Source organism: Aureobasidium subglaciale (assembly GCF_000721755.1).
Source record: "Aureobasidium subglaciale EXF-2481 unplaced genomic scaffold scaffold_4, whole genome shotgun sequence".
NCBI classification, from domain to species: domain Eukaryota; kingdom Fungi; phylum Ascomycota; class Dothideomycetes; order Dothideales; family Saccotheciaceae; genus Aureobasidium; species Aureobasidium subglaciale.
This window is the reverse complement of record NW_013566991.1, coordinates 300,714-324,345: the sequence shown is the minus strand read 5'-3', so window position 1 is coordinate 324,345 and position 23,632 is coordinate 300,714. Positions and strand designations below refer to the sequence as shown.

Sequence of the window (23,632 nt, the reverse complement as noted above, 5' to 3'; positions counted from 1 at the left end):
TGAGCACTCCAGAATTCGCTGGGTGGATACTGGAAACACGCTAACCAGTCTTTTAACAGGTCAATATGGGAAACAGATGTCGCCACTATCTGTGCGGGAGTGACTGAACTTATCTGGAACGAGTGCCTCTTATGTCTGCAAAGACCGCTTTCCAGGTAGGCTGCGAAAACACACAACTGTTTTCAGGTATCGGTGCCATCCGCTGGGAGCGTTGCAATTTGTTCTTCTCCCCCCAGAACTCATCAATATGAATGGCTGCTGTCAAAATGCAGTGATATCTGATATGCGGGTGTGGGACTCTGGAGCTTGTATGTTGTGACAATTCTGTCTTTAGCTGCCCAGGTTCCTCATTTGTTTTCCAGACTCCCGACTCGGCATCGACATCGTTAGGTACCAGTCAGAATGCGCAATAACGTCCAGATAGTTACAACTATATCTAGAAGTCAGGCGCTGGCCCATTCACGCCCCAATTCTCCGTTCTCCTAGGACAACTTTAACCCTTTCGATGTACCATAGAGATATACGAAACCTTTCTTATTGATCGAATCATCAATAGGAGGAGTAAACATCCGAACCAAAACACCTTCACTTCGACACCTTCACATGCAAATCGAATCGCTGCCTAATCCTCACCACTCGACTGGCGTCAACAAAACTGACGTTAGAACCTCACTCGAACCATTCTTTTTACATCGACGCTCATCATGCATACATCTACCAAGAAGTGGAAGGCGCCTCGTATCCAGGCCCGCGAAGAGGGTCTGCGAAAGTTGAGGGGAAGAAAGTATCTCTGCCCAGAGTCGACATTCTACACAGAGCACTTTAATTTCCAGCAGCATGAAACAATCATGCTTAAGGAGAAGGAGTTGCGACTTGAGAAATCTGCACCAGTTTACATACCCGTTGAGCCTTTTGGTGGAAAGATCTTTGCTCCTTCCCTGCACGAGATCTATGATGAGGCTTACCCATACAGCATACACAACACTTTGGAAGGCAAGTTTTTGCAAACTACCCTCAGTCCTGTCCTTTGCATGCCCACGATCTGGCAGGGCGATTTGAGAAAGAACAAGCAATACATCTATCCTTACGACGGTTACGTCGACACGGCGGTCGCGCTCTATCCTGGTATCCAAGAACTCAAGTTTGAGGGTCCTGACAGAACTGCCTCGTTGCAGAGCCACCGTCGTTTCTTCCCTGCCCCACGCCATCCCTGCAATCAAACTGTCAATTGGAGTGTCAGACCTTATCTCAGGCCTCACAACTTCGACGCAATTGTGGAGAACGACATGCCTAGCGAGGAGCAAATCTTCACCCACGATTGGGAGATTGGCCTACCTGACGATGAAGATCTCCAGATCGGTCTTCCATTCCCGGTCAACGAGGTCAACAAGAGCAACGACAATTTCTCGGGCAAGAAGACTGCCGGCGAAGAGCCTGTTGGCGCTGAGCCTGCTGTCCAAGAGCCCGCTATCCAAGAGCCCGCTATCCAAGCAAATGAGGATCCTTACGGCGGTAACAAGGCTGCTCGCCTTCTTGGCAATGATCTGTTCTCGGCTCTCGATCCTCAAAATGTTTACGCTTGATGAACTTACGAAGCAACCCCCGTCACGCGCGACAACCTGACCATGACCACTACAGCAAGTTACAAGCTCGTTCCACGCTGAATTCACCATCTCGAGCCTAGATTGCTATCTCGAGATTTCGTTGAAGATACAAGATCTCGTCGATCTTGCAATCTCTTTCTTGTCTACTTTTGCGCTTCACCTTGTCAATTCATCCATGCCCTGGTGTTCATATCAACTCAGCTCGTGCTCTGAGCTTGTGACTGCTACGCCTGCTATGACCGCTACGACTACTACGTTTCAAATTCCTGCGAACAATATACATTCTCGACAACAATTTTCGTCCGGCGACCGACATCAACGCTCACAACTTTCACGAACAACAACTTACGACTTACGACTTGCATTTCACGATTTCATGCCGCTGCATTCTTTCAATTTCCTACTGCGCATTGCGTTGTCTTTTTCTGCCTTTTATCTCGGATGAACCCTCACATGAGAGGCGCATCAACATTCCAAGCTCAAACGTGAGCAACTTTTCTATTTCGATCTTACTTCCTCCGTATCAATCAAAACTTATCAGTCACTATGCACAATGACGCTTGATTTCAGAATGACCATGCCCTCCGAGAATCAATGTAATGGGCGCTGCCTCAATCAGGAGATATAGTGCCGATGTGACTGCTCCATATACTGTGTTCCACGTCTTGGTGATACTCTCTCGGTGTTATGTATCATACATGTGAAGATGCGTTTCCAAATTCTGCTTCCACCAATGCTTGACCAACAAGACGAGGCGGTTGATCTGATGAACTCAAGCTAACGAGTCGCGCGCATGTGAAACATACGTCATAGTTTCCCAGAAAAGCAACAACTCCACCTCGCTCCCACTCCTGACGTTCGCGCTTCAATTAAACTTGCCTACCTTGATAAATGGTCTAGATCGACTACATACCGAACATGAGTATGTTTTCGAAACTTCCCTGGAGCTCAGGCGGTGAGCAGCAACAACAGCATGAAGAAGAGCAATCTCTCACATCGGTACTGCCAACACCACAGGCGCGTGCCGATCTCACCTTGCTGGTCGCCAATTGTACCGAGACGATGAGAAAGGGTATCACCGACACATTCGATCCGAACCAGACAGGAAATATTGAGGACATGCTGTCAGAGCTCAAAGTGGACGACGAGACAAAACAACCCGACGACGCTACGCGCGTTGAAGAGTCCCCTGAGAAGACCGACGAAGAGAGGAAACAAGCAGAAGAGAAAATAAAAAAGGAGCATGCAGCAAGAGAAAAGGAACTCAGCGGTCCGAAGATGCAAGAGCTACAGAAGGCTGCATTACAACACTTTGATGACTGGAGAGATTCTGTGCTACTACGCATTGGTGAAGTCGTCAATCAACGCGAGGAGGCCGTGTCTCAAAAGAAGGAGGCTCATGCTCAAACTTCTCGTGTACCAGCGAAGAAATCGCCCGAACCATCGAAGTACGACGAAGGGGTCAGTGAAGCATTGAGAGAATTATGCCCACCTACTGAGACACCGCTTGCGAAGCTGGGGGAGCAACAGAGAGCTCTGATTTTACACTCGGTTTTGCTACTTCTGCTGAGTCTTGAGCATTATTCTGCTCACTCGCGTGTGCTACTTCTACATCTCACCAGTAGTTTGAATTTGTCTATTGGCTTCCTTGCTGATGATGAGAGTAAAATTGCTCGTGGTTTGTTGTCTGTTGCCGAGATGAAGGCAGATGACGAAACCAAGAAGAAGCAGGACGACAACCAGAACTCGAGAAAGTGGAAAGTCGGATTGGCCTCTGTGGCAGGTGCGGCCCTTATTGGAGTTACGGGCGGTCTTGCAGCACCTCTTGTCGCCGCAGGTATCGGTTCAGTCATGGGCGGTCTCGGTGAGTACAATGTAGTTTGCCCATAATCCACCTGCTAAACATTCTACAGGACTTGGAGCTACAGCAGCAGCAGGCTATCTCGGCACCCTTGCTAGCAGTTCAGTAATCGTCGGAGGTCTTTTCGGTGCTTACGGTGGTCGTATGACTGGCCAGATGATGGATCAATACGCGAAAGAGGTCGAAGATTTCTCCTTCGTCCCTGTTCGTACTTATCACAAACCTCGCAAAATTGACAAGGAGTTTCGCCGTCTTCGAGTCGCCATCGGTATCTCCGGATGGCTGACTGAAAAAGACGAAGTCGTCGAACCTTGGAAAGTCATTGGACCAGAGATGGAAGCATTTGCCCTCCGCTTCGAACTTCAAGCTCTACTCAATCTTGGCAACTCTCTTACCACAATGATTCGCTCGGCTGCATGGGGATATGCAAAGAGTGAGATCATCAAACGTACTGTCTTTGCTTCCCTCACTGCAGCACTCTGGCCATTGGGTCTTCTCAAAGTCAGCAGAATCATTGATAACCCGTTCAGCGTAGCCAAGTCTCGTGCAGACAAGGCGGGAGAAGTACTTGCCGATGCTTTGATCAATCGCGCTCAGGGCGAACGACCAGTAACACTCATCGGCTACTCTCTCGGCGCTCGTGTAATTTTCACCTGCCTCAAGTCCCTCGCTAACAGAAAAGCATTCGGGCTTGTCGAGAATGTTGTCCTACTTGGTGCACCCACACCTTCCACAGCAGCAGACTGGCGTTTGATCCGTGCGGTGGTTACTGGAAGAGTCGTAAACGTCTACAGCACTTCTGACTACATTCTTGGCTTCCTATACCGCTCTTCAAGCATTCAATACGGTGTCGCAGGTCTTGAGCCAGTCACCCATGTCTCCGGCGTTCAAAATGTCGACGTCACCGATCTCATCTCCGGAAGCCACACTGCCTACCGCTACCTCTGCGGTCGCATTCTCCGCAAAATCGGCTTCGAGGACGTCGATCTCGCCGCGGTCGAAGCTGAAGAAGCAGCACTCGAGCAAGCCACCAAAGCTGAAGAACAAGAACGCCAGCAGAACGAGGCAAACACCAGGGAAGGCGCAAGCCCAGAGGCAGAAGTCAAAGAGATGGAGGGTAAAGTGCAGCAGAAAAACGAAGCATCCATGATGGACTGGGCGACAGAGAAGTTCAAGGCTGGAGGTGCTAGTGCAAGCAGTGCAGCTGTTCAAGCCAAGAACTGGGTCCAGAATACTGCTAACCCGAAGACTGGAGATAAAGGATCGAGTGGTGATATGGGAGGAGCTGCGGGAGCTGTTGGAAGTAGTTTAATTTGAGTGATGTCTTTGTCCAGCAGCCTTGTATCCGCAATGCAGAATGACTTCGAGACAATCAACACGTCAGAGAGACCGGGGCGTTTGAACACGTGCTTCGCTATGACCAGTTCAACCACGATAGATGCAGACTAGCCAATCCAACAAGTCTACCGTACGATGACCGCCAAGACTGCTCAGGATTTGACTGAAGGGTTATATACCACTTCAATCAACAGCCTATCATAAGGAAAAAATGGTTGTTTAGCGCAAGCGGCAAGCCACCTTTATATTACACGCTCCAGAGCTGCCAAGGACCCGATTAGGACGACTGGCGCTGGCGGCGTTAATAGGAAGACTGTTAGAAGCCCCTTGGAATGCCGGGGACCCGATCAGGACGACCGGCGCCAATGAGCCTTTGACCTTTCTTTTTGGTGCTTTGCAGAGGGGATAGGTAGTAAATTGTGGTGTGTCATTTTGCTATATGAGGTGAAGAGAGGGGAGATTGATGCTGTAGTTGTTGTGCGCAGGGTATTCAGAGTTCAGTCCACGGCTTGGTGCTGCTCTTTCTGCACTGTAAAACATCAACAATCTCTGGGACATATTCGGGAGGTCACAGTGATCACCGGTACATCTTGTCCAGAGCATGGGTAAAGGATGACAATAAAGACAGGGTAATCGTCTGGTCACAGCGCGTGCGTTGAGCAATGCTTCCAAACGAGCAAAGAAAAAGAACATAAAGAAGGAAAGGGAAGAATACAGTGTATTGGAAACAATCATTCGGTGCCCGTAACGTGGTATCGATCTGGATGCTAAAGTCTAGCTACGGTCGCCAATGCCTCGTTACTAGATTATCTCACGTATATGTTACAGTGTTCGAAGGCCCGTAAGACTTACGGGCGGTGATCATCGACGGAAGACTGACCTCTATATATGGCCGCAACTCAGCGAAAAGCCTCCCATATGAACAACAGCCTCTGACGCCCGCAGTGCTTACGGGCGTCTTCCGACCGCTCACAGAGCTTGAGAGAGACCTTATGGGTTACTTGACGACCAAGCAACAGTCGCAGTCTGATCCAAGCTCTATCCAACCCATAATCGTCTCCTACTTTCTCAGCCGCTGTCATCTCTTCAATGAATCCATCGGCTCCCGCCTCCATGAGGGCTTTTGGGTACTTCTCGGACAGTTCAACGAGTATCTGTTCGACTCTCGTAAGGGATGTGGGAGCGTGAGAAACAGGAGCTGAGAATTGTTGTGGGGAGGAGTGAGCTGCGGGCGTGTTGAGTGGAATGTTCTCCGCGGGATCTTCGGACTTGATGACTCTCGCTGTATCGCCTGTAATTTCAATGATCGTGCGGTACACTCCAGGATTCAGGGTCGGTTTTGCAGGAGTTACCTGTTGTCACGGGATCTGCGATGGCTGCTCCTGTACACTGATGCGGGAGGATGTCGGTTTATTTTGCTCTTCTCCGTTGTCAGAAGATTGTGGAGTGACAAGAAGTCGAGGGTCCGGGCTGTGAGCAGCAGGAGTCGTCATCGGACCTCCGATCGCGGTGGGATACCCTTGGGCGACAAGACGAGAGACTGATGGTGAGGTTTGGTCACTGCTGCGTTCCGAATGCTGCGGAGTAACAACGGATCCAGTGTCCGAGTTCTCAGGTGCGGGAATCGACTGTGGTTGCACGATCTCAACCAGTCGCTTTTGGGCAGCGACGCAGGATGTCGCTAGCGGGGTCTGTTCCTTCCTGTTCTCCAAAGGTTGTGGAGCAATAGGGAGAAACTCGTCTTCTTCGAGAGTTGTGAGTGTACTTGCGGGACTCATTGACGGGTTGGAAAGTTCTCCCTCGTCTTCTTCGTCCTTGTCCGCAACATCATCCTCATCATCGCTTCCGCGATCATCTTCGTAGCCTTGTTCTTCTTGATCGGCCTACGGATTCGGAGTGATCTCCAGGGCCGTGATCCCCATCATCATAATCAGGCTCCTCGTCTTTCTCCTTTTCCGAGCCTTGGAAGTATTTGGTGGGTTCTCCCATCAATCTCACGCTACGCCTGGGTTGGTCTGTAGGATGGGCTCGAGATGATGAAGGTACATACTCTGAGCCTGTAGATGACTCGGAATCTGAATCCGTAGATGACTCTGACAGTAAGAATGAATAAGGCCGCCTAGGCGACATTGGTGCCGCAGGCGACTGATCCTTCAATTATATCAGTAGGATGCTCGTCCAACTCAAGTGTGGGAGTCTTACCGTGAACTCAATTGCGGGACCTTTTTGCTGTTCTGATGTTGCGGGTGCAGGTAAAGCTGCGTCATGTTTGCTCGCATTACCCTCCATGGTAGTTGCGGGATCAGAAGTAGCATGTTTGCTCGCATCACCCGTAGTGCATGTCGTGGGAGCAGATACCGCAAGCTCCCTCATGCTGCCCGTAACGGATGTTGCAGATACGGAAGGAGATGCCGCATGTTGACTCACATGATCCGTAGTAGATGTTGCGGGAGCAGATGCCCCATGTTGACTCTCGTTGCCCGCAACGATTGCTGCGGGAGAAGAAGCCGCAGCTTCGTTCTCCTTACCCGCGAATAATCGCTGCTGGAGTAGTCTATTTCTCGCCTGCAGTGCTCGTGATACTTGCTGCGGGTACAATTTGGTCAGGTCCTTTGCCAAAGCGGAGACGCAGCTTGACAGGAGGTCTTTCATCTTCGCGCTTGCGCTTCTGGCCAGTCTGTGGTGTGTCGATGGTGTTCTTCGTGGCGTCCATGTTGTAGATCAGTGTGTTAATGTATGATGATGTTAGATGGAAAGATTAAATGGAAAGGGAAAAGGAGAGGTACAAGAAGAACAAGGGTGTAGATGATAGCACCAAGGAGCCGGGAATGTTGGAGTGTAAAAGATGGTGCTAGCCACGAATGCAGCTGAGGTGTTATGTGGTGGATGTGGACAAGCTGTCAAGAAGCGTTCACTTTACTTGTTGCGACAACATGGTATACCCCTGTCTTCAGTCGCTGAATCCGGCTCTGGAGTTGTAGACTTTCGAGAAAGGGTTCGGACATCTAGATAGGATTCGGACATCTGGAATGATTCGGATATCTAAAAGGGGCTTGAACAGGTAGAAAGAACTTGGGCGGCTAGAAAGAATTCGAACATCGAGAGCTGGTTGGACGCGGTCACGACAGCTGCCGAGCGTCTTGTCGATCCTTTCGGACTGGATTCAGCTCGATCTAGGACTTACTGCTCAGGTAGCTGCTTCCTTATTGAGTCATTTTGTGAATTGGCAAGAGAAGGAAAGGGCGACACATAGTTGGAAGAGGAGACGAGAAATGGTCATTATTCTTTATCGTATACAAATACCATTGCTCTTCAGACTGGCCTTTGGACATCCGTTGTGCATGGTTATCATGTGATCCTGATGTTTGCCCGGGTTGTCCCAGTCGTTGTATTGAATCGAAGTGTCGTCATAAGATTCCAGAAGGAAGGTGACGTGCTTAGATGGCAGTGCCTCTCTCGAAACTGTCCCTGATCTCTGAAGTGTACTTGTTGTAGAACCTCGCCAGTTTTTGGTTGAACTGTGCAATGTGTCAGCAATCTTCTTCATCACACCCTCCTTTGCGGTTAGACGTACCTGCTTGTTCTTGTCGTTGATGTACGTGACATCACCATCTTCCTCCTTCCCACTTCTCTCTTTCCTCTTCTTGAGTCGCACCTCCTCTGCCTTTTGTATCTCACCAACCAACTTGTCAATTTTCTCTTTACTCGGCTTGTTCCCCACAAAATCTGTGCTGTCTTTTGTGCTGTAGAAACTGCCATCCTTGTCCACAGCAATCAACTCTCCATCTTCCGTCTCCACAATCTCCAAACCTCCTGATCGTGCAGCCCTCTCCACCGCAGCCATCTTCTCTGCCTCATAATTCGCAGTATCAGGCGCCATATCCCTCACCTGGCGTTTGTAGATCTTATTCGCATCTTGACTGAAATCTTGAAATGCGACATTGTCACGATGAGCCTTTTTCTTCGCTTGCTTTTTATCCCAGGCAGCAGATTCCTCGGCGGTCCAGTCCCAGGCGCGTTTACGATCCCAATCTTCACCGTCTTCTAGAGTTTGTGCATGTAGCAGTTTTTCGGAAGCGCGTTCTTTTCTGCGAGATAGAGAGGCAAGTTCGTTGGGATCGGCCGAGGCGCGAGAGACTTCTAGGGTAGTGGCTTTGCGGTTGTCGTCGCGGGATGATTTGTTTCTGTTGCGCAGGGCGGCAAAGCGGGCGAGACGATCGGCTTGCGATGTTGATTCTGAGCCTGATGTGGGTGTAGGTGCTGCTGAGCTTGGTGTGGGCGCCTCGCTCATGTCGTTGTCTAGACTTGTCGCATCGCTGGTGGTGGCTTCTGTGAAGCGCCGTTTTGATGACTCGATGGTGACGTCGTCTTGTGAAGGTGAGGGCTTGCGTTTAAGTGTTGATGACATGATTGCTGAGATTGGATATGACGTTGTGTGGTGGGAAGGACGGAAGGTTGAAGGTCTGTAGTCGCGCCCTTCAAGATGGAAGTTGTGGAGTTGGCGAACCTCGTCATCGAGGCGGCTGTGATGACCCTGTCATGATATTCATCCTCGCCCCGAAGAACGACAAAACATCAGAGTAGCGTGGGAGTATATCATGCGAGGCATTCTCTAAGCAAAACTTCATGCGATCAACTAACAATGTTCTCATGAACCTGGTGACATCCGTAAGTCGATCAGTATCTAATTGAGCATTTTCGCAGGTTTTGTTCACCAAGTCGGTATCAACACGTCAAGATCTTCGATATCTGACATACTACACTCCAACTCATAACGTGTAGGTACAGTTGAACTAATCTCAGGTGGGCAAAGATGATACAAAGTTCTTAGAGAAATTTCTCAAATATACCATCTTGACCCAAACTTATTTTTCGCATTTCTTTTTTCTTACCTTTCTTACCTTTTTCTCCTCTCTCAAGACTGACCTCACTTTATCTTTCCCTCGCATCGTTATAAAAACCATTACTCAGACCTCAAACTTTACCCACTTCATCATAACAGCAACAACTACAACAGGCACAACACTGACCACCTCCCCCAAGCCAGCGAATTGTGGTGGAATCCTCACGTTGACAAATGCACCCCCAGCCAACAGTATAGCGAACAGGTTGTACACAAAGCTCCACACGAAGTTGAACACAATCCTCTTGACCGCAGCTTTTGATACAGCCGTGAGGACGAGCAAACCTTCAAGAGAAGGACGAAGGAGTACTGCATCTGCGGCAGCGCGAGCAGCGTCAGATGCAATGTCCGAAGTAGAAGAGGAAGGAGAAATGTAGACACCGATTGTTGCTTGTGCTAATGCCGGTCCATCGTTTGCACCGTCGCCGATGAAGAGGGTGATGGGCTTTCTCTTGCTGCCCTCGGGAATATCGGTGATGGACTGCATGAAGTCGCGTTTACTGGCTGGACTGCACTGGGCATGGAATGTGCTGACACCAAGGAGAAATGCCGTGGTCGCAACTGCGTTTTTGTCGTCTCCACTGACGATCGACACAGAGATACCTCGCTCTTGCAGTTTCTTGACGACTGAAGCGGCTTCGGGACGGGGTTGGTCACGAAGTCCGAATACAGCGGACAGACTGTGTCCAATCTCGACACAGAAGACAGTGTACCCTTGGCTAAGCAGGTTCTGAACTTGTGGGTGGGTCTCGACACCAAGCCATCGAGAATTGCCTACCCGGATAGTAATGTCGCCGTCCAAGATAGCTTCGATACCTTTACCAGCAATCGATTTCACATCCGTGACTTCAGCTGCCACAACATCCTGTGTGGCGAGGTATGAAGTCACGGCAACAGCCACTGGATGTTTGATGCCTGTGGTCACACCTAGCAGCTGCGATTGTACAGTCGCCGAATCACCGAGAATGATTTCTTGAACCACAACAGCCGGTTCGCCTGTTGTCAGAGTGCCGGTCTTGTCAAAGACGACATGCGTCACCCTGGAGCCAAACTCGACAACGTGGGCAGATTTGAAGACGACACCACGTTCTGCAGCAATTCCATTCGCAATGACGACGACCATGGGTACTGCGAGACCAATAGCACACGGGCAGGAGACAATCAAGACGGTAATGGCGTAGGTGATGGCCTGTACAGTGGCCTCGGTCGCCGATTGTCCGCGGATTGTGATGCCAACAGCGACCCAGATCGAGAACGTCACGATGCTTAGGCCAATGATCACGGGGACAAAATAGGAAGCGATTTTGTCGGCGATGTCCTGCAGCTTTGGCTTTGACAGCTTTGCCTCGTCGACCATATCAGCAATGGCGCTGATCGTGTTTTTTCCAGGCAGACGTATAGCCCGGACGAGCATTGTCCCGAAGCTGTTGACAGAGCCAGCAATGACAGTAGAATCTGTAGGGAGGAATACGGTCAGCGTAATTCGTTGAACAAAAGTGGCACGATGCTACAATCAAATAACAGCTAACAAATGTCGGCTCATGTAATCAGCATATCGAAAAACGTACCGGCAGATTTTTTAACGGGCTTTGATTCGCCAGTTATCATAGATTCATCCATTTCCGATACGCCTGAGACCACGACACCATCTGTCACAATCCTGCTGTCTGGCATGACTTTGAAGACATCGTCGTAATGCAGCAGCCTTGCATCAATCTCACTCTCTGCAACGGGGTTCTCTGTAACCAGGACAGCCTTGGTGGTCTGGAGTGACCTCATGGCGACTGACTCGATGGCTTTTTGTCGAGCAAGAGCACTGACATAGTGGCCGACCATGATCAGTGTTACTAGCAGCGTGCTAGTTTCGAAGAACTCTCCGGTGGAGAGAGGCCTATTGAGTACGATGTAAACGAAGGAGACGACAGAAAAGATGTAGGCTGCACTCGTGCTCAAGACGATGAGGAGGTCCATCTCAACTATACGTGAGAAGACAAGAGCCTTGATCGCGTTCGGGTAAAAAGGTCCTGCAACAACAATTTGTACCACCGAGGCCAGAGCCAGAGATACAGAGCCGCAGACGATGGGCTTGTGAGGGGGTGGGGCCCATGCCAGGACGAGAACAGGAATGGTTAAAGCAGCGGACAACAAAGTCATGAGCCCAACGTTGCGGACGTGCTTGTTTCCCGCCGACAAGCTGTCGTCTCCATTGTATGGTGCGAGTTGAGCAGATGGTTGAAGTGCCTGTAGCAGATGACGTGCACCGATGACTCTCGCATCAAAGCATATACGAACTGATCTCTTGTCGGCTTTCTCCATGCTTGTGACCCCCGCTGGCCAAGTCTGTTGGAGAAAAGTCTTTAGCTCGCCGTCAGGAAGGACATATATCTCTGATCCTTGAGTTGTCAGCCCCGTACATTTAAACTCGGTAGTCCTTTCGAGGTGGTGTATGACGTCCGCGGTCGACATGACAGCAGAGTCGAGATCGAAGTCAGCACGGCCAAGTACTAAGCTCGTCTTGAGTTTCGAGATCGAGCTCAAAGTATCCAGCGTTCTCTTTAGCTTCCTCTCACATCCGGTACAGGTCATGCCTGAGATGCCGATGGCAACGTGCTCGATGCCAGTATTGCCTTTCTCGACGTCAACATCTGCGGTAACCACAGGTAGCGTGATTTTGTCTGCACAGCAACCAGTGTTCCGAGTCTTCTTACAATCCGGAGACACGACCAAAGCCTCGTCGTATCCGGCCTTCTCGACGAGACCGAAGAATTTAGCCGTGTCGGAGCAACAAGATTCCTGAGAAGTCACGACAGATGTATTGGTGGTCATGAATTTTGGGCCTTTGTTCGTGCCTGTTATCTTCAGGGAACTAGCAGAGCTCTTCCTTGAGACGTTGACACTCCCGGTCGGGCGCTGCTTGCGAGACGTGCAGCAAGACTTCTGGTTCATAGCAAGCAACGAACGACAGAGACAGCCCAGAATTTCCAGCTTGTTTGCCCAACGCTGACGAGTAGATTTGACATGCTGATCGCAGGCCGTACCCTTACGCCTGGTAAATCCTGTAGCAGAGCTGGTCTCTGTCGGGGTTCCAATGCAGCCATGCTTGTCGCATTCACGGACGGCCAGTTCTTCCAAACAGGTATCTGTGCGGTATTAGCCATACTCAGCCTCCGGCGCTCGGTCTTCTGAAGATACGCACCATTGCAGCAATTGCTCTCAATACCCTCGCAACAAGGAGGGACTACGTCCGTGACGCGGACAGCATGATCGACCTTCTCAGCAGAGCCCTTGAGAGACTCCTCCTGAACCGCATCTTGAGCCGCCTTGTCGCTGCGTGTATGAGCCTTGACACTGTCCGAGTTGGCTTTGGGAGAGCAGCAATCGTCAAGTTTGGTCTCCATTGGGGTGAGGTCGTGGATCGGGTTCGCAGCTTTCTTCGAGCAGCATCCGTCTTGCTTGTCTTGGCCGCCGTCGTTGGCAGTAGTCTTGGTGGCGAGAGAACGACATCCGCCAGTCTTGACATTCATCTCGGCGCCGTTCGGGTTGACTTTGGGAGAGCAGCAACCGTCAAGCTCATTCTCCATTAAAGCACGATCGTTAGTAGAGTCCATAACTCCCTTCGAGCAACATCCACCTTTCTCGCCTTGACCGCCATTGTCGATCACAGCCTTAGTGATGGAAGAGCAACACCCGCTACCCTTAACATCAGCAGCGGCAACAGCTACATCGTCAGGACCATTGTTGTCGTTCGCAGAATCGCAGCAACCAGCCTTCTCAATCTCAATCTGATCAATGTCAGGTCCATTAATAACAGCTACTTTAGCCGCGGAAGAACAACATCCAGCTCGGCTATTATCAGCCTGAGCGTCGGGCTGCGCTTTCTGCTTAGAGCACATGGCAAATTCGAGATTTGTTTCGTTTGGTGGTAACGTGATGGTGAGTTCTTGCTATCGGGTTGTGTCTGGAAAGGAAAGAGAAGGGTTTGGTGTTTTAGCATGTCGTGATTCTGTAGTACGGCAGCTGCGCCCACTTGGCAACTTCTCGGTTCTCGGTTACCTCTAGACCACTCATACCACATGCAGTCTCTAGATCAGCTCTGATAAGAATAATATTTTGGTTCTCATTGCGTTTCGTTATCTTGGGTAATTACAAAAGTCCGACGAAAAATCAACATGTCGGCCGTTATTCGATTATTCGAATGTCTCAAAGCCTGCTCTTCTCTTTATCCTCTGAATTACTACCATGCATTCAGTTGATACCAGCCTTCTTCTTGAAGGCGTTGATGAGACCAGATGTGCTAGCATCGTGACCGGATACCTCGCCTGAGGTCTCGAGCTCGGCCTGAATCTTCTTGGCCAGAGACTTACCGAGCTCGACACCCCACTGATCAAAGGAGTTGATGTTCCAGATGGCACCCTCGGTGAAGGTCATGTGCTCGTAGTAGGCGATCAGGGCACCCAAAGTAGCAGGGGTGATCTTCTGGGCCAGGATGGAGGTAGTAGGGCGGTTACCCAGGAAGGTCTTGTGGGGGACAAGCTCATCGGCGGCACCCTCTGCACGAACATCCTCAGGGGTCTTGCCAATCATGAGGGCCTCGGCCTGAGCGAAGTAGTTGGAGGCAAGCATCTTTTGGTGCTTGTTGTCCTCGATTGGGTTGTGCGACTCAGCGGCAAGGATGAAGTCGGTGGGGATGAGCTTGGTGCCCTGGTGGAGAAGCTGGTAGAAGGAGTGCTGGGCGTTGGTGGCGGGCTCTCCGAAGAGGATAGCACCAGTGGTGTACTTGACGTAGTCGCCGCTGCGGGTAATAGCCTTACCGTTGGACTCCATGGAGAGCTGCTGAAGGTATGCAGGGAAGCGGTGCAAGTACTGGTCGAAGGGAGAGACGAGGTGAGTCTGGGCGCCGAAGAAGTCGGAGTACCAGACACTCAAAAGACCACCAAGGACGGGGATGTTCTGCTCGAGGGGAGTCTCCTTGAAGTGCTTGTCCATGGCGTGGCCACCAGCAAGGAAGTCGTGGAAGTTGTCGTAGCCAATGTACAGGCAGACGGAGAGACCAATGGCACTCCAGACGGAGTAGCGACCACCAACCCAGTCAGCAAAGCCGAACATGTTCTTGCTGTCAATACCGAACTTGGTGACCTCCTCCTCGTTGGTCGAGAGGGCAACGAAGTGCTTTGCGATGGCGGAGTCGTCCTTTGCGTGTCCGAGGAACCACTTCTTGGCGGTGTTTGCGTTGGTGGTGGTCTCAGCTGTGGTGAAAGTCTTGGAGGCGACAAGGAACAGAGTAGTCTCTGGGTCAGAATCGCGGAGAGCCTCGGCCATGTGGGTGCCGTCAATGTTTGAGACAAAGTGGAGCTTCATGTCACGCTTGCCGTAAGGCTTGAGAGCCTCGGAGACCATGACGGGGCCGCTGTATTGATGTTAGGACAGTTCAGGCGGGTCCAGAGAAAGGATCAGTACTCACAGGTCAGAACCACCGATACCGATGTTGACAATGGTGTTGATGGCCTTGCCAGTGTAACCGACCCACTTGCCGCTGCGAACCTCCTCGGAGAATTCCTTCATGTGCTCGAGGACGGAGTTGACCTCCTCAACGACGCTCTTGCCGTCGACTTGCATGGGCCAGTTCTCGGTGTTGCGGAGAGCGACGTGGTAGACGGCGCGCTTCTCGGTGAAGTTGATCTTCTCACCCTTGAACATGTCATCACGGAGTTCCTCAACCTTGGCCTCGCGGGCGAGCTGGCACAGGAGCTTCAGAGTCTCATCGGTGATGAAGTTCTTTGAGAAATCGAAGATGGTCTCGGACTTGTCAACGTCGTTGGTGAAGGTGCGCGAGAACTTCTCGTAACGCTGAGGATCCTCGGCAAAGGCATCCTTAAGGACAATGGAGCGACCAAGCTCCTGGTGGTGCTTCATAAGCGACTTCCATGCCGACAGATCGCTTGCTTGGGCGAAACCAGGCATCTTGATGTTTGTTGGGAAAGGTGGGGTGGGGTGATGCGTGAACTACACGTGGGAGCAACGAGATCAGCTTGAATGTGAGGGAACAGACAGATGGCGGGCGGCTCAAGAGCACATACAAGGAAGGAGAGGTGGATTGATGGAAAGTGTGTATGGGAGCGAAAAAGAAGCAGCAATGGTCAAGTCACAATTTGAATTGACGTGATGGGGATCAGAGGCCGATGAGGCCGACGAGCTCCGGATAAACACAGTTGATTATGACGATGCGTTTGCGCGGGCGGGGCGCGCACAAGCCACCCCTCGAGCTTCTCAGCTGCCGTTCTTCGGCCCAAGCAAATGTGGCATGCCGCTTGATCACGGAATCGGCTTCTGGCATTTGTCTCTGCGCTGCTGTGAGATATCTACGCGTGAATCGTTCGTGTGTGACTGCTGTTTCAGATACTGTTGTTACGCGAAGGGACCCATATCGTCCAGTCCAAAATCTACCTAGCCAGGTTGCCGTCATCTTTGTTGCTGCTTTTCTGCTGCTCTCTCAAGCAGTCCCGCTGCTCGATCAGCAAATGTACACGACCAGCACACTCCTCTAATGTAAATGCCATCAATGAGTCATGAAGGATGGATCCTTGATGCTACCGCCTGCATCACCCAAGCCTTCGACCGGGCGGTTGTATGACCATCCTGCGAATTGTTGTTGCATCGTTGATGAAAGTACCGGTCCCTCGACGTAAGAATCTGTAGGTGCTTCTGATGTGAATTCGCGATCGAAGTTGGCAGTGTCTCTATCGTCAAGCTATGATGATGTTAGCATGTCTCGTCGATATTCGCACAGCAGGCATAGACACTTACCACATTAGGCTTGAAGCTGGGCTCGTACTTGCGGTCCAGAAGCTTTCTCCAGTCAATGCTGTGGAAGAAGGGGTGTGCCTTGATCTCTGCCGCGCCGTTGACACCCAGTCTCTTGGTCGGGTCTCTGTCGAGCAGCTTTTGCAAGAGATCGCGTGCAGCAGGGGGTACAATCTCCGGTCCGGGGAAGTGTAGAGGCTCTGCCAGAATCTTACGGTACATGTCGTTCGTGTTCTCATCGTAGAATGGTGGCAGACCTGTAAGCATCTCGTAGAGAAGTACGCCAAGTGTCCACCAGTCGACGGTCTTGGTGTAACCAGTGCCGTGAAGCAGTTCGGGTGCGAGATACTCTGGTGTTCCACAGAACGCTACACTTTCTGTTAGTGTGAAATAAAAAAAGCGGCCAGAATCGAAACGTACTGTTTGTCTTGTCTTCGTCCTTCATGTCGAGTTTGCATAGACCAAAATCGCACAGAGCAATATGGCCAGTGTAATCGAGCAAGATGTTCTCGGGCTTCAAGTCTCTGTAGATGACGTTGAAGCCGTGTAGGCACTCAAGAGCACACAAGAGTTCGGCTGCGTAGAAGCGGGATCGGTTGATGTCGAAGCGTTGCTCTTTTTGTAGGTGATGGAATAGCTCGCCTCCATTGACAAAGGCCAATACGATATAGAGCTTCTCTGGAGACTGGAAGGAGAACTTCATGGGAACAATGAAAGGGTTGTTGATCTGGGCCAACACCGAGCGTTCTGCAAGCGTGTGGGCGACCTCTGAACGTGAGATGATGTGTGCTTTTCGGATCGTCTTGAGGGCGTAGATACGGCGAGTGTCGCGCTTCCTGTAATTGGACGATTGATTAGCTTAGACCCACGACGAGATCACGACGGGTGGCTACTCACTGCACCTGCATGACTTTTCCAAAACTGCCCTTTCCAACCACCTTGAGCAGTTCGAAGTCTTCAATCTTGAGCGACCTTTGTCGGTTCTCGACAAACTTGACGCCGCATTTGATTGAACCAGTTCCGTATTGGAGGTCGACCCACTCAGTACCAGATTGACCTTGAGTCTTTGCCTTTTCAGCATGAGCGAAAGCGGCCTTTTCTCTATCCTTTCTGCCCAACTTGGGGTCTTCGGCGTAGGGGTGTACTTCTTCGAAGCGAGGGTTAATTCTGCAAGTTCCCAAGAAGATGTCGTCGTTTCTACCGGCGTTAGGAGGAGCGTTGGGATTCCTGATGTAAATGGAGAGGTTGAGTTCACAAACGCGAGACACATCGAACTTGTACTGAGTGTTTTCGCCAGCCCAGACGGGCTTCTCTGGTGTGCCCGAAACCGAGTTGACAAAGACTTGTTGCTTGTCGAAATCGACGAGGGCGTAGGGTAGGTACTTGGACGAGTAGCGACCGTGGACCGAGGGGGCGGCGTTGATACCTCCTTGAGAGGATTGAGGGCGGCCACCAGCATACGAGCCGTAGCCTGAGCCACCTACGGAGCCAGGACGTGCACCGGCAACGGAGAAGCCACTGCCGCTGGACAGAGAGGCGCCGTGGCGAGGCTGGAAGATCTGTTCGGCACCGGCAGGCAGAGAAAAGCCACGGCCTTCGTGGAAGGTGAGGATCAAGATACCAGGCTTGAGAGGTGGGGCAGGAGGCGAGGAATTGGCTTCGGAAGCGGCTGTACAGAGTCAGCGGCAGTTTGGGAAGGACAGCAGGAGCACAGTACCGATGCCATTGGGGTCGTTGACGTTTGTGGACGAGTGCAGAGGGCTGTTTGGCGGCTTGGGTGCAGGTTCGGGCGTGATGGTCGAGGTGGAAGACGAACGGCTAAAGGTGTTGGCCAAGGGCGCCAGATGCGTCTCCTTGAGTTCTGAGGCGGTCAGCGAGGGGCGTCGACAGGGGGAGGAGGGTGAGCGAAGTAAACGCACTCTTTGTGAGCTTCCACGACATGTTGCGAGGATGTGCGGGCGTGGTGGGATGTCGAAGGCACGGTCGAGTCTTGACAGTAATGGAATAGAGTTGGCTGCTGCCAGTCGATAAGGCTGAAGGCACTGGGGATAACGGCGTTGTGAACAAGGGGTTGTGCGCTAGTCAAATTCGACGGCCAAAAGCTCCTACCAACGACGTGTAACAAGAGGAACAGATCGGGTGTAGCGAGTGACTTGTCCTTTGAATCTCCACAAAGTCAGCTTTCTAATCAGCCAAACAAGTCACTAATTAAGATGGCATTGTTTTGATGAGAGGGCGTAAGTTTAGAACATACGCCAAGGCCGGAGCGCGGGGTGTCGTACTCGTATACGCTGTCGACAACCGACCATCGCGGCCTACGCTCGCGACCGAGTCATCCATCAACCAACAATACTTGCGCCATCTCATCCGCACACCTTGAGTCTGTTACGACTTTTCACTCGCACGCGTTACGCGACCCCATCGCATCCACCATTATCCCACTGCGATCACTACCGACGCGCGCAAGTCCGCACGACAGCTTGGGCCCCTGCCCACCCATGACCCACCATGGGCCTCATCAAGAAGAAGACTGCCGTCAGAACTACAGAGGGCGGCATCAAATACATTTGCGACATTTGTTCTGCCGACATCACCGCGACCGTACGTTGTCTTGCGCTTTCTTCGAATGCTACTCGTGGTCTGTGCGCTGTATATTGACATGGCTGTCGTAGGTTCGCATCAGATGCGCCGACGATGACTGCTCAAACTACGACTTGTGCGTACCCTGCTTCTCCGAAGGCAAATCTTCCGGCAAACACGACCCGGCCACACATGCCTTCCAGGTCATAGAACAACATTCAATTCCCATCTACGTCGAAGACTGGGGCGCCGACGAGGAGCTGCTCCTGCTCGAGGGCGCTGAAACCTACGGCTTGGGATCATGGGCCGACATTGCGGATCATATTGGAGGCTACCGAACAAAGGACGAAGTACGCGAGCACTATATCGAAACATACATAAACAGCTCGAAGTTCCCGCTACCGGAACGCGCCAGCCCCAAGGACACCACCCTGTCAGAATCAATTCCTAGAGACGAATTTCAGGCTCGCAAGAAACGCAGGATTGAAGAGCGAAAGGAGGCAGCCAAGAACCAGGCCATCATAGACTCGAAGCAGAAGCCGACTAGCAGTGTGCCTTCATGCCATGAAGTCCAAGGATTTATGCCCGGCCGTCTGGAATTCGAGACAGAATACTTCAACGAAGCCGAGGAAGCAGTTCAACATATGCAATTCGAGCCCGGAGATGGCATCAATCCTACCACTGGTGAACTTGAGCCCGAAATGGATCTCAAGATTACTGTTATGGATATCTACAACCACCGTCTTACCGCGCGTGTTGAGAGGAAAAAGGTTCTGTTCGAGCACAACTTACTCGAGTATCGTAAAAATACTGCAGTCGACAAGAAGAGGACTAAAGACGAGCGCGATCTGAGCAACAAGATGAAGCCTTTTGCACGCATGATGAATCACTCCGACTTTGAAGCATTCACGACGGGGATAGAATACGAACACAGCATACGTCAAGCCATTAAACAGCTACAGGACTGGCGCCGTATGCAAATCAGCGACCTGAAGACTGGCGAGAAGTACGAAGTCGAGAAGGCCGCACGACAGGCTCGAGCTGCAGCTACTGCGGACCGCTTCTCCTTACCCGGCAGAGTTCACAAACCAAGTGCCCAAGAGCCGCCGTCAGCGGCGTCGGCTTTGATCGGACCGGAGTTACCACCAAAACCAAACACTACTACTGGCCTACAAACACCACCAGAGGCAACATCACCGAACGCTACCAATACCAACCCTCCACCAAGATTCCCGTTACAAGCAATCACGGGTGTGTCAAAGATGGACCTACATGGTAACAGCAGCCAGGATGCACATCTCTTGACCGAGAACGAGCAAGAAATGTGCAGAGTCGTGCGCGTTCAACCAAAGGCATACTTGGTCATGAAAGATGCGGTGCTGAAGGAAGCCCTTCGATCGAATGGTTGCCTGAAACGTAAGAACGTCAAGGAAATCTGTAGGATTGATACAACCAAGGCTGGAAAATTGTTCGACTTCTTCGTTTGGTCGGGGTGGATTGCAAAAGGATGAAGGAGGGGGGTTCGGGGCGAGGCTTGCTATTTTTTGATAATACCCAACAACCAGAATGAATTACGATATTGCTGTAGAATACCTAAGAACACACAGACTGGGCCTGCCATCTAAGTTACCAGGCATTCTTTATGCTGACCTTGTGCTTGGGCCACGATAAACTTGTGCCACATACCGGCCGAATGAAAGCCGAGGTGCCCGGATCTCGGAGATGCGGCAACCAAGAGCGGCGTCACAGGCCGGCGATTGCGAAAGGGCTACCTGGTACCTTCGAGTCTCAGCTCTCCTACTCGACTTGACCTTGATCCTCGAGAAAGCCCTCCGACTGAGTTCACTGCGTGCGAACCAACAACCTCACTCGGCAAGAAAAAGAGCCTTTACACCAAGCTTGGAAACAACTATCCCGAGTCCTGCTACTGGTAAACCACCATGAGCGGGCAAGTTTGCACCAGTGGTCTGAGAGGGCTGGCTAGAGTTACTCGTAGCGCTGGAAAGCCTTCGTATCTCTCATGGGCCTCAGGACCACAGAGGGTTGGCGCGATCAGCCTACAGACACAGTCACAAAGATGTATGGGCTCCTGGAGCGATCGCCGGCTCAGAGGACAATGGGGTGCACATCAGATGAAGAAGCGAAACTATGCGACTTCAAACTCGACCATCTCCATGGCCGATTACAGAAAGAGTAGGTGAATCGGGAGAACCCTGGATACACCCGACTTCAGTCAGTAACAGCCCTCGTTTTCAAGGTGAATATGGCCCCGTGGCCGAGTACGATCGCCGTGTGCAATCTGGCGTCCTCAGAGACGACCAGCATCAGCGCAGTAAGTCACGCTTCACAGCGATGTTGTCATATGGCAGGGCTGGACTGACATGTTCTAGCCATTATCGAATCACTACAAGATCTGCACGACATGTTGGCCAACTACAACCCACCAGACGTACAAGAACCGACGATAGAATCGCTGCAGCCCAAACGAAAAGGCTTCCTCTCTTCAATCTTTGGTGGAGGTCAAAAGATGCAATCCAGCTTACAAATGCCCGACGACCTACCAAAGGGCTTGTACATGTATGGCGATGTTGGTAGCGGCAAGACCATGATGATGGACCTTTTCTACGACACGTTGCCCGGAAACATCAAGAGAGCCACTCGCATTCATTTCCACAACTTCATGCAGGAAGTCCACCGAGACTTGCACAAAGTCAAGATGCAGCACGGTCAGGACATTGATGCTATTCCTTTCGTGGCCGCTCATATCGCCAAACGCAGCAGTGTGCTCTGCTTTGACGAGTTCCAGTGTACAGATGTGGCAGATGCCATGATCCTGCGAAGACTGGTTGAGTCTTTGATGAACCATGGCACAGTCATTGTCACCACCAGCAACCGTCATCCCACAGAGCTTTACAAGAATGGTGTACAGCGCGAATCCTTCGTTCCTTGCATTAATCTTCTCCAACGACAATTGCGTGTTCTCAACCTCGATTCTCCTACCGACTACCGCAAGATCCCTCGCCCTCCGTCAGGTGTTTACCATTTCCCACTCAATATGGCTGCGAGTACTCATATCACACATTGGTTCAAGTACCTCGGTGACTTCGAGAACGACCCTCCTCACCCAGCCGAACACTACGTCTGGGGGCGACCTATTCAGGTTCCTGAAGCAAGTGGAAAGGCTGCACACTTTGATTTCAACGAACTCATCGGCCGTGCGACTGGTGCTGCCGACTACATTGAGCTTGTTCGCAACTACGACGCTTTCATCGTTAGCAATGTGCCGCAGATGGACCATCGCAGCCGTGACAGAGCTCGCCGCTTCATCACATTCATCGATGCCGTCTACGAATCACAGGCCAAACTTGTTCTCACATCCGCTGTGCCACTGACAGAGCTCTTCCTCTCGCGCGAGGAAGTCGACGCAGCGATCAAGCAAGCGGCAGACAAGGGCGACAGCAATGCGAAGGCTGCTTTACACGATGGCTCAGATGTCGATGATGTGATGCGTCAGATGATGGACGATCTAGGCATGAACATGAATATGCTGAAGAAGAGTAATTTCTTCTCCGGCGATGAAGAGGCATTTGCATTCGCTCGTGCATTGTCTCGTCTTTCTGAGATGGGCTCGCAGATGTATGTCGAGCGTGGCATGGGACTCGAGCACAAAGGCGGCAAGAAGGAGAAGGAACACTTCTCAAAAGTCAGGAGTAAGTGGAAGGAGGATAGCATGTAGAGCCTGCTATCGATCAAGTCCTGTGACGACTCGGATATAGCATGGCACTCTCGAGCAGGATAGGATTTTGGTTTCTCAAGCGTATACGCCTCAACAAACTTCATATATACATTGTGAATTAGACATGCTTCACAAGCAAGTAGACGAGTCTATGGACTTTCCGTAAAGCGAGGCTCCATCAGACACACGATCGAAATATAGATCATGTCTTCTGAAATCTGCGCTCCCCTCTTCGAGCGAATATAGCAAATATGCTTTTGGTGACAGGCCTCAGATATGTGTCATGTTGAGATCAAGTCCACAGCGCGGATCATTCTCTTCCTATTATAATAATGATGCCTGAGCATCGTTCATCAACGGCCATAGGAAGAGAAGGAAAAGAGAGAAGTTCGGAAATTTTCCCTCCAAGAAAAAAGGACAGGCGTCGCACAATCCAATCCGCGTCCAAGCTCGCCCCTCGTCGGCCAAATTCCCTGACCACACAGCCAAGACAAATGGCCCATGCGCCGTGCGTTCGGGAAATCTTCCCTATAAAGTCGCAGCATTCCCTTACACCCTCTTTTCTTTTATTCGTGCGGCGTCCGGGTATCTATACAGTTTCCCCTGTTGCTGGTCTTTCAACTTCGTTGTATCTTATATGAGAGGCTGGCGTCAACCCGTGGACACAGAATAAAAATATTGCAAAACTAGTCTTATCAGTACACTTCCGACGGATTTGCCTAAAATACTTATTTGGCTCTGTTGGTGTGCTGGTGGCTGGACATATCTTCTGCGTGAAAATTCGTTGCTTTCTCGTGATGGCAGAGGGG

The 23,632-nt window shown here is 51.1% G+C and overlaps 9 protein-coding genes across 9 annotated transcripts; 4 read left to right on the top strand and 5 right to left on the bottom strand.

Annotated features, from left to right (window-relative positions):
• Window positions 1–704: 704 nt before the first annotated feature.
• Window positions 705–1,583, top strand: AUEXF2481DRAFT_27110 (uncharacterized protein; the record flags this gene model as incomplete). Its single annotated transcript, XM_013490785.1, has 1 exon — window positions 705–1,583. The coding sequence occupies one exon, from the start codon at window positions 705–707 to the stop codon at window positions 1,581–1,583; it is 879 nt and encodes a 292-aa protein (XP_013346239.1).
• Window positions 1,584–2,522: 939 nt separating this feature from the next.
• Window positions 2,523–4,782, top strand: AUEXF2481DRAFT_27109 (uncharacterized protein; the record flags this gene model as incomplete). The annotated part of the gene is made up of 2 exons (XM_013490784.1): window positions 2,523–3,468; window positions 3,518–4,782. 2 exons carry the CDS (start codon window positions 2,523–2,525, stop codon window positions 4,780–4,782), a joined length of 2,211 nt encoding a protein of 736 aa, XP_013346238.1.
• A 920-nt stretch (window positions 4,783–5,702) lies between these two features.
• AUEXF2481DRAFT_27108 (uncharacterized protein) lies at window positions 5,703–7,516 on the bottom strand (the record flags this gene model as incomplete). The annotated part of the gene is made up of 6 exons (XM_013490783.1): window positions 5,703–6,155; window positions 6,192–6,635; window positions 6,691–6,808; window positions 6,854–6,954; window positions 7,006–7,368; window positions 7,400–7,516. The coding sequence occupies 6 exons, from the start codon at window positions 7,514–7,516 to the stop codon at window positions 5,703–5,705; spliced, it is 1,596 nt and encodes a 531-aa protein (XP_013346237.1).
• A 338-nt stretch (window positions 7,517–7,854) lies between these two features.
• AUEXF2481DRAFT_37289 (uncharacterized protein) lies at window positions 7,855–9,276 on the bottom strand. The gene is made up of 2 exons (XM_013490854.1): window positions 8,378–9,276; window positions 7,855–8,321 (listed from the first exon to the last, which is right to left on the bottom strand). The coding sequence occupies exons 1-2, from the start codon at window positions 9,209–9,211 to the stop codon at window positions 8,241–8,243; spliced, it is 915 nt and encodes a 304-aa protein (XP_013346308.1). The 5' UTR covers window positions 9,212–9,276; the 3' UTR covers window positions 7,855–8,240.
• A 494-nt stretch (window positions 9,277–9,770) lies between these two features.
• On the bottom strand, window positions 9,771–13,104 carry AUEXF2481DRAFT_63047 (uncharacterized protein; the record flags this gene model as incomplete). The annotated part of the gene is made up of 3 exons (XM_013490951.1): window positions 9,771–11,161; window positions 11,275–12,846; window positions 12,903–13,104. The coding sequence occupies 3 exons, from the start codon at window positions 13,102–13,104 to the stop codon at window positions 9,771–9,773; spliced, it is 3,165 nt and encodes a 1,054-aa protein (XP_013346405.1).
• A 535-nt stretch (window positions 13,105–13,639) lies between these two features.
• On the bottom strand, window positions 13,640–15,859 carry AUEXF2481DRAFT_37287 (uncharacterized protein). The gene is made up of 2 exons (XM_013490853.1): window positions 15,168–15,859; window positions 13,640–15,113 (listed from the first exon to the last, which is right to left on the bottom strand). The coding sequence occupies exons 1-2, from the start codon at window positions 15,665–15,667 to the stop codon at window positions 13,952–13,954; spliced, it is 1,662 nt and encodes a 553-aa protein (XP_013346307.1). The 5' UTR covers window positions 15,668–15,859; the 3' UTR covers window positions 13,640–13,951.
• Window positions 15,860–15,876: 17 nt separating this feature from the next.
• Window positions 15,877–18,704, bottom strand: AUEXF2481DRAFT_105859 (uncharacterized protein). Its single transcript, XM_013491062.1, has 6 exons — window positions 18,427–18,704; window positions 18,225–18,368; window positions 17,405–18,176; window positions 16,928–17,343; window positions 16,511–16,875; window positions 15,877–16,454 (listed from the first exon to the last, which is right to left on the bottom strand). Exons 1-6 carry the CDS (start codon window positions 18,446–18,448, stop codon window positions 16,263–16,265), a joined length of 1,911 nt encoding a protein of 636 aa, XP_013346516.1. The 5' UTR covers window positions 18,449–18,704; the 3' UTR covers window positions 15,877–16,262.
• On the top strand, window positions 18,677–20,771 carry AUEXF2481DRAFT_105858 (uncharacterized protein). The gene is made up of 2 exons (XM_013491061.1): window positions 18,677–19,108; window positions 19,180–20,771. Exons 1-2 carry the CDS (start codon window positions 19,016–19,018, stop codon window positions 20,596–20,598), a joined length of 1,512 nt encoding a protein of 503 aa, XP_013346515.1. The 5' UTR covers window positions 18,677–19,015; the 3' UTR covers window positions 20,599–20,771.
• A 96-nt stretch (window positions 20,772–20,867) lies between these two features.
• Window positions 20,868–23,127, top strand: AUEXF2481DRAFT_72660 (uncharacterized protein). The gene is made up of 2 exons (XM_013490986.1): window positions 20,868–21,419; window positions 21,478–23,127. The coding sequence occupies exons 1-2, from the start codon at window positions 21,236–21,238 to the stop codon at window positions 22,821–22,823; spliced, it is 1,530 nt and encodes a 509-aa protein (XP_013346440.1). The 5' UTR covers window positions 20,868–21,235; the 3' UTR covers window positions 22,824–23,127.
• The last annotated feature ends 505 nt before the right edge of the window (window positions 23,128–23,632 follow it).

Bases quoted from the DNA above. Each gene is read 5' to 3' on its own strand.
- AUEXF2481DRAFT_37289 (XM_013490854.1), bottom strand. From the start codon at position 9,211: ATGTCATCAACACTTAAACGCAAGCCCTCACCTTCACAAGACGACGTC. The intron at 8,322-8,377 runs GTACGTCTAACC...CACATTGCACAG, and splicing joins TCAACGACAAGAACAAGCAG to TTCAACCAAAAACTGGCGAG.
- AUEXF2481DRAFT_37287 (XM_013490853.1), bottom strand. From the start codon at position 15,667: ATGCCTGGTTTCGCCCAAGCAAGCGATCTGTCGGCATGGAAGTCGCTT. The intron at 15,114-15,167 runs GTGAGTACTGAT...ACATCAATACAG, and splicing joins GGTATCGGTGGTTCTGACCT to CGGCCCCGTCATGGTCTCCG.
- AUEXF2481DRAFT_105859 (XM_013491062.1), bottom strand. From the start codon at position 18,448: ATGTCGTGGAAGCTCACAAAGA. The intron at 18,369-18,426 runs GTGCGTTTACTT...TGACCGCCTCAG, and splicing joins GTCGTGGAAGCTCACAAAGA to AACTCAAGGAGACGCATCTG. The intron at 17,344-17,404 runs GTGAGTAGCCAC...GTCCAATTACAG, and splicing joins GGAAAAGTCATGCAGGTGCA to GAAGCGCGACACTCGCCGTA.
- AUEXF2481DRAFT_105858 (XM_013491061.1), top strand. From the start codon at position 19,016: ATGGGCCTCATCAAGAAGAAGACTGCCGTCAGAACTACAGAGGGCGGC. The intron at 19,109-19,179 runs GTACGTTGTCTT...TGGCTGTCGTAG, and splicing joins CTGCCGACATCACCGCGACC to GTTCGCATCAGATGCGCCGA.
- AUEXF2481DRAFT_72660 (XM_013490986.1), top strand. From the start codon at position 21,236: ATGCGACTTCAAACTCGACCATCTCCATGGCCGATTACAGAAAGAGTA. The intron at 21,420-21,477 runs GTAAGTCACGCT...GACATGTTCTAG, and splicing joins AGACGACCAGCATCAGCGCA to CCATTATCGAATCACTACAA.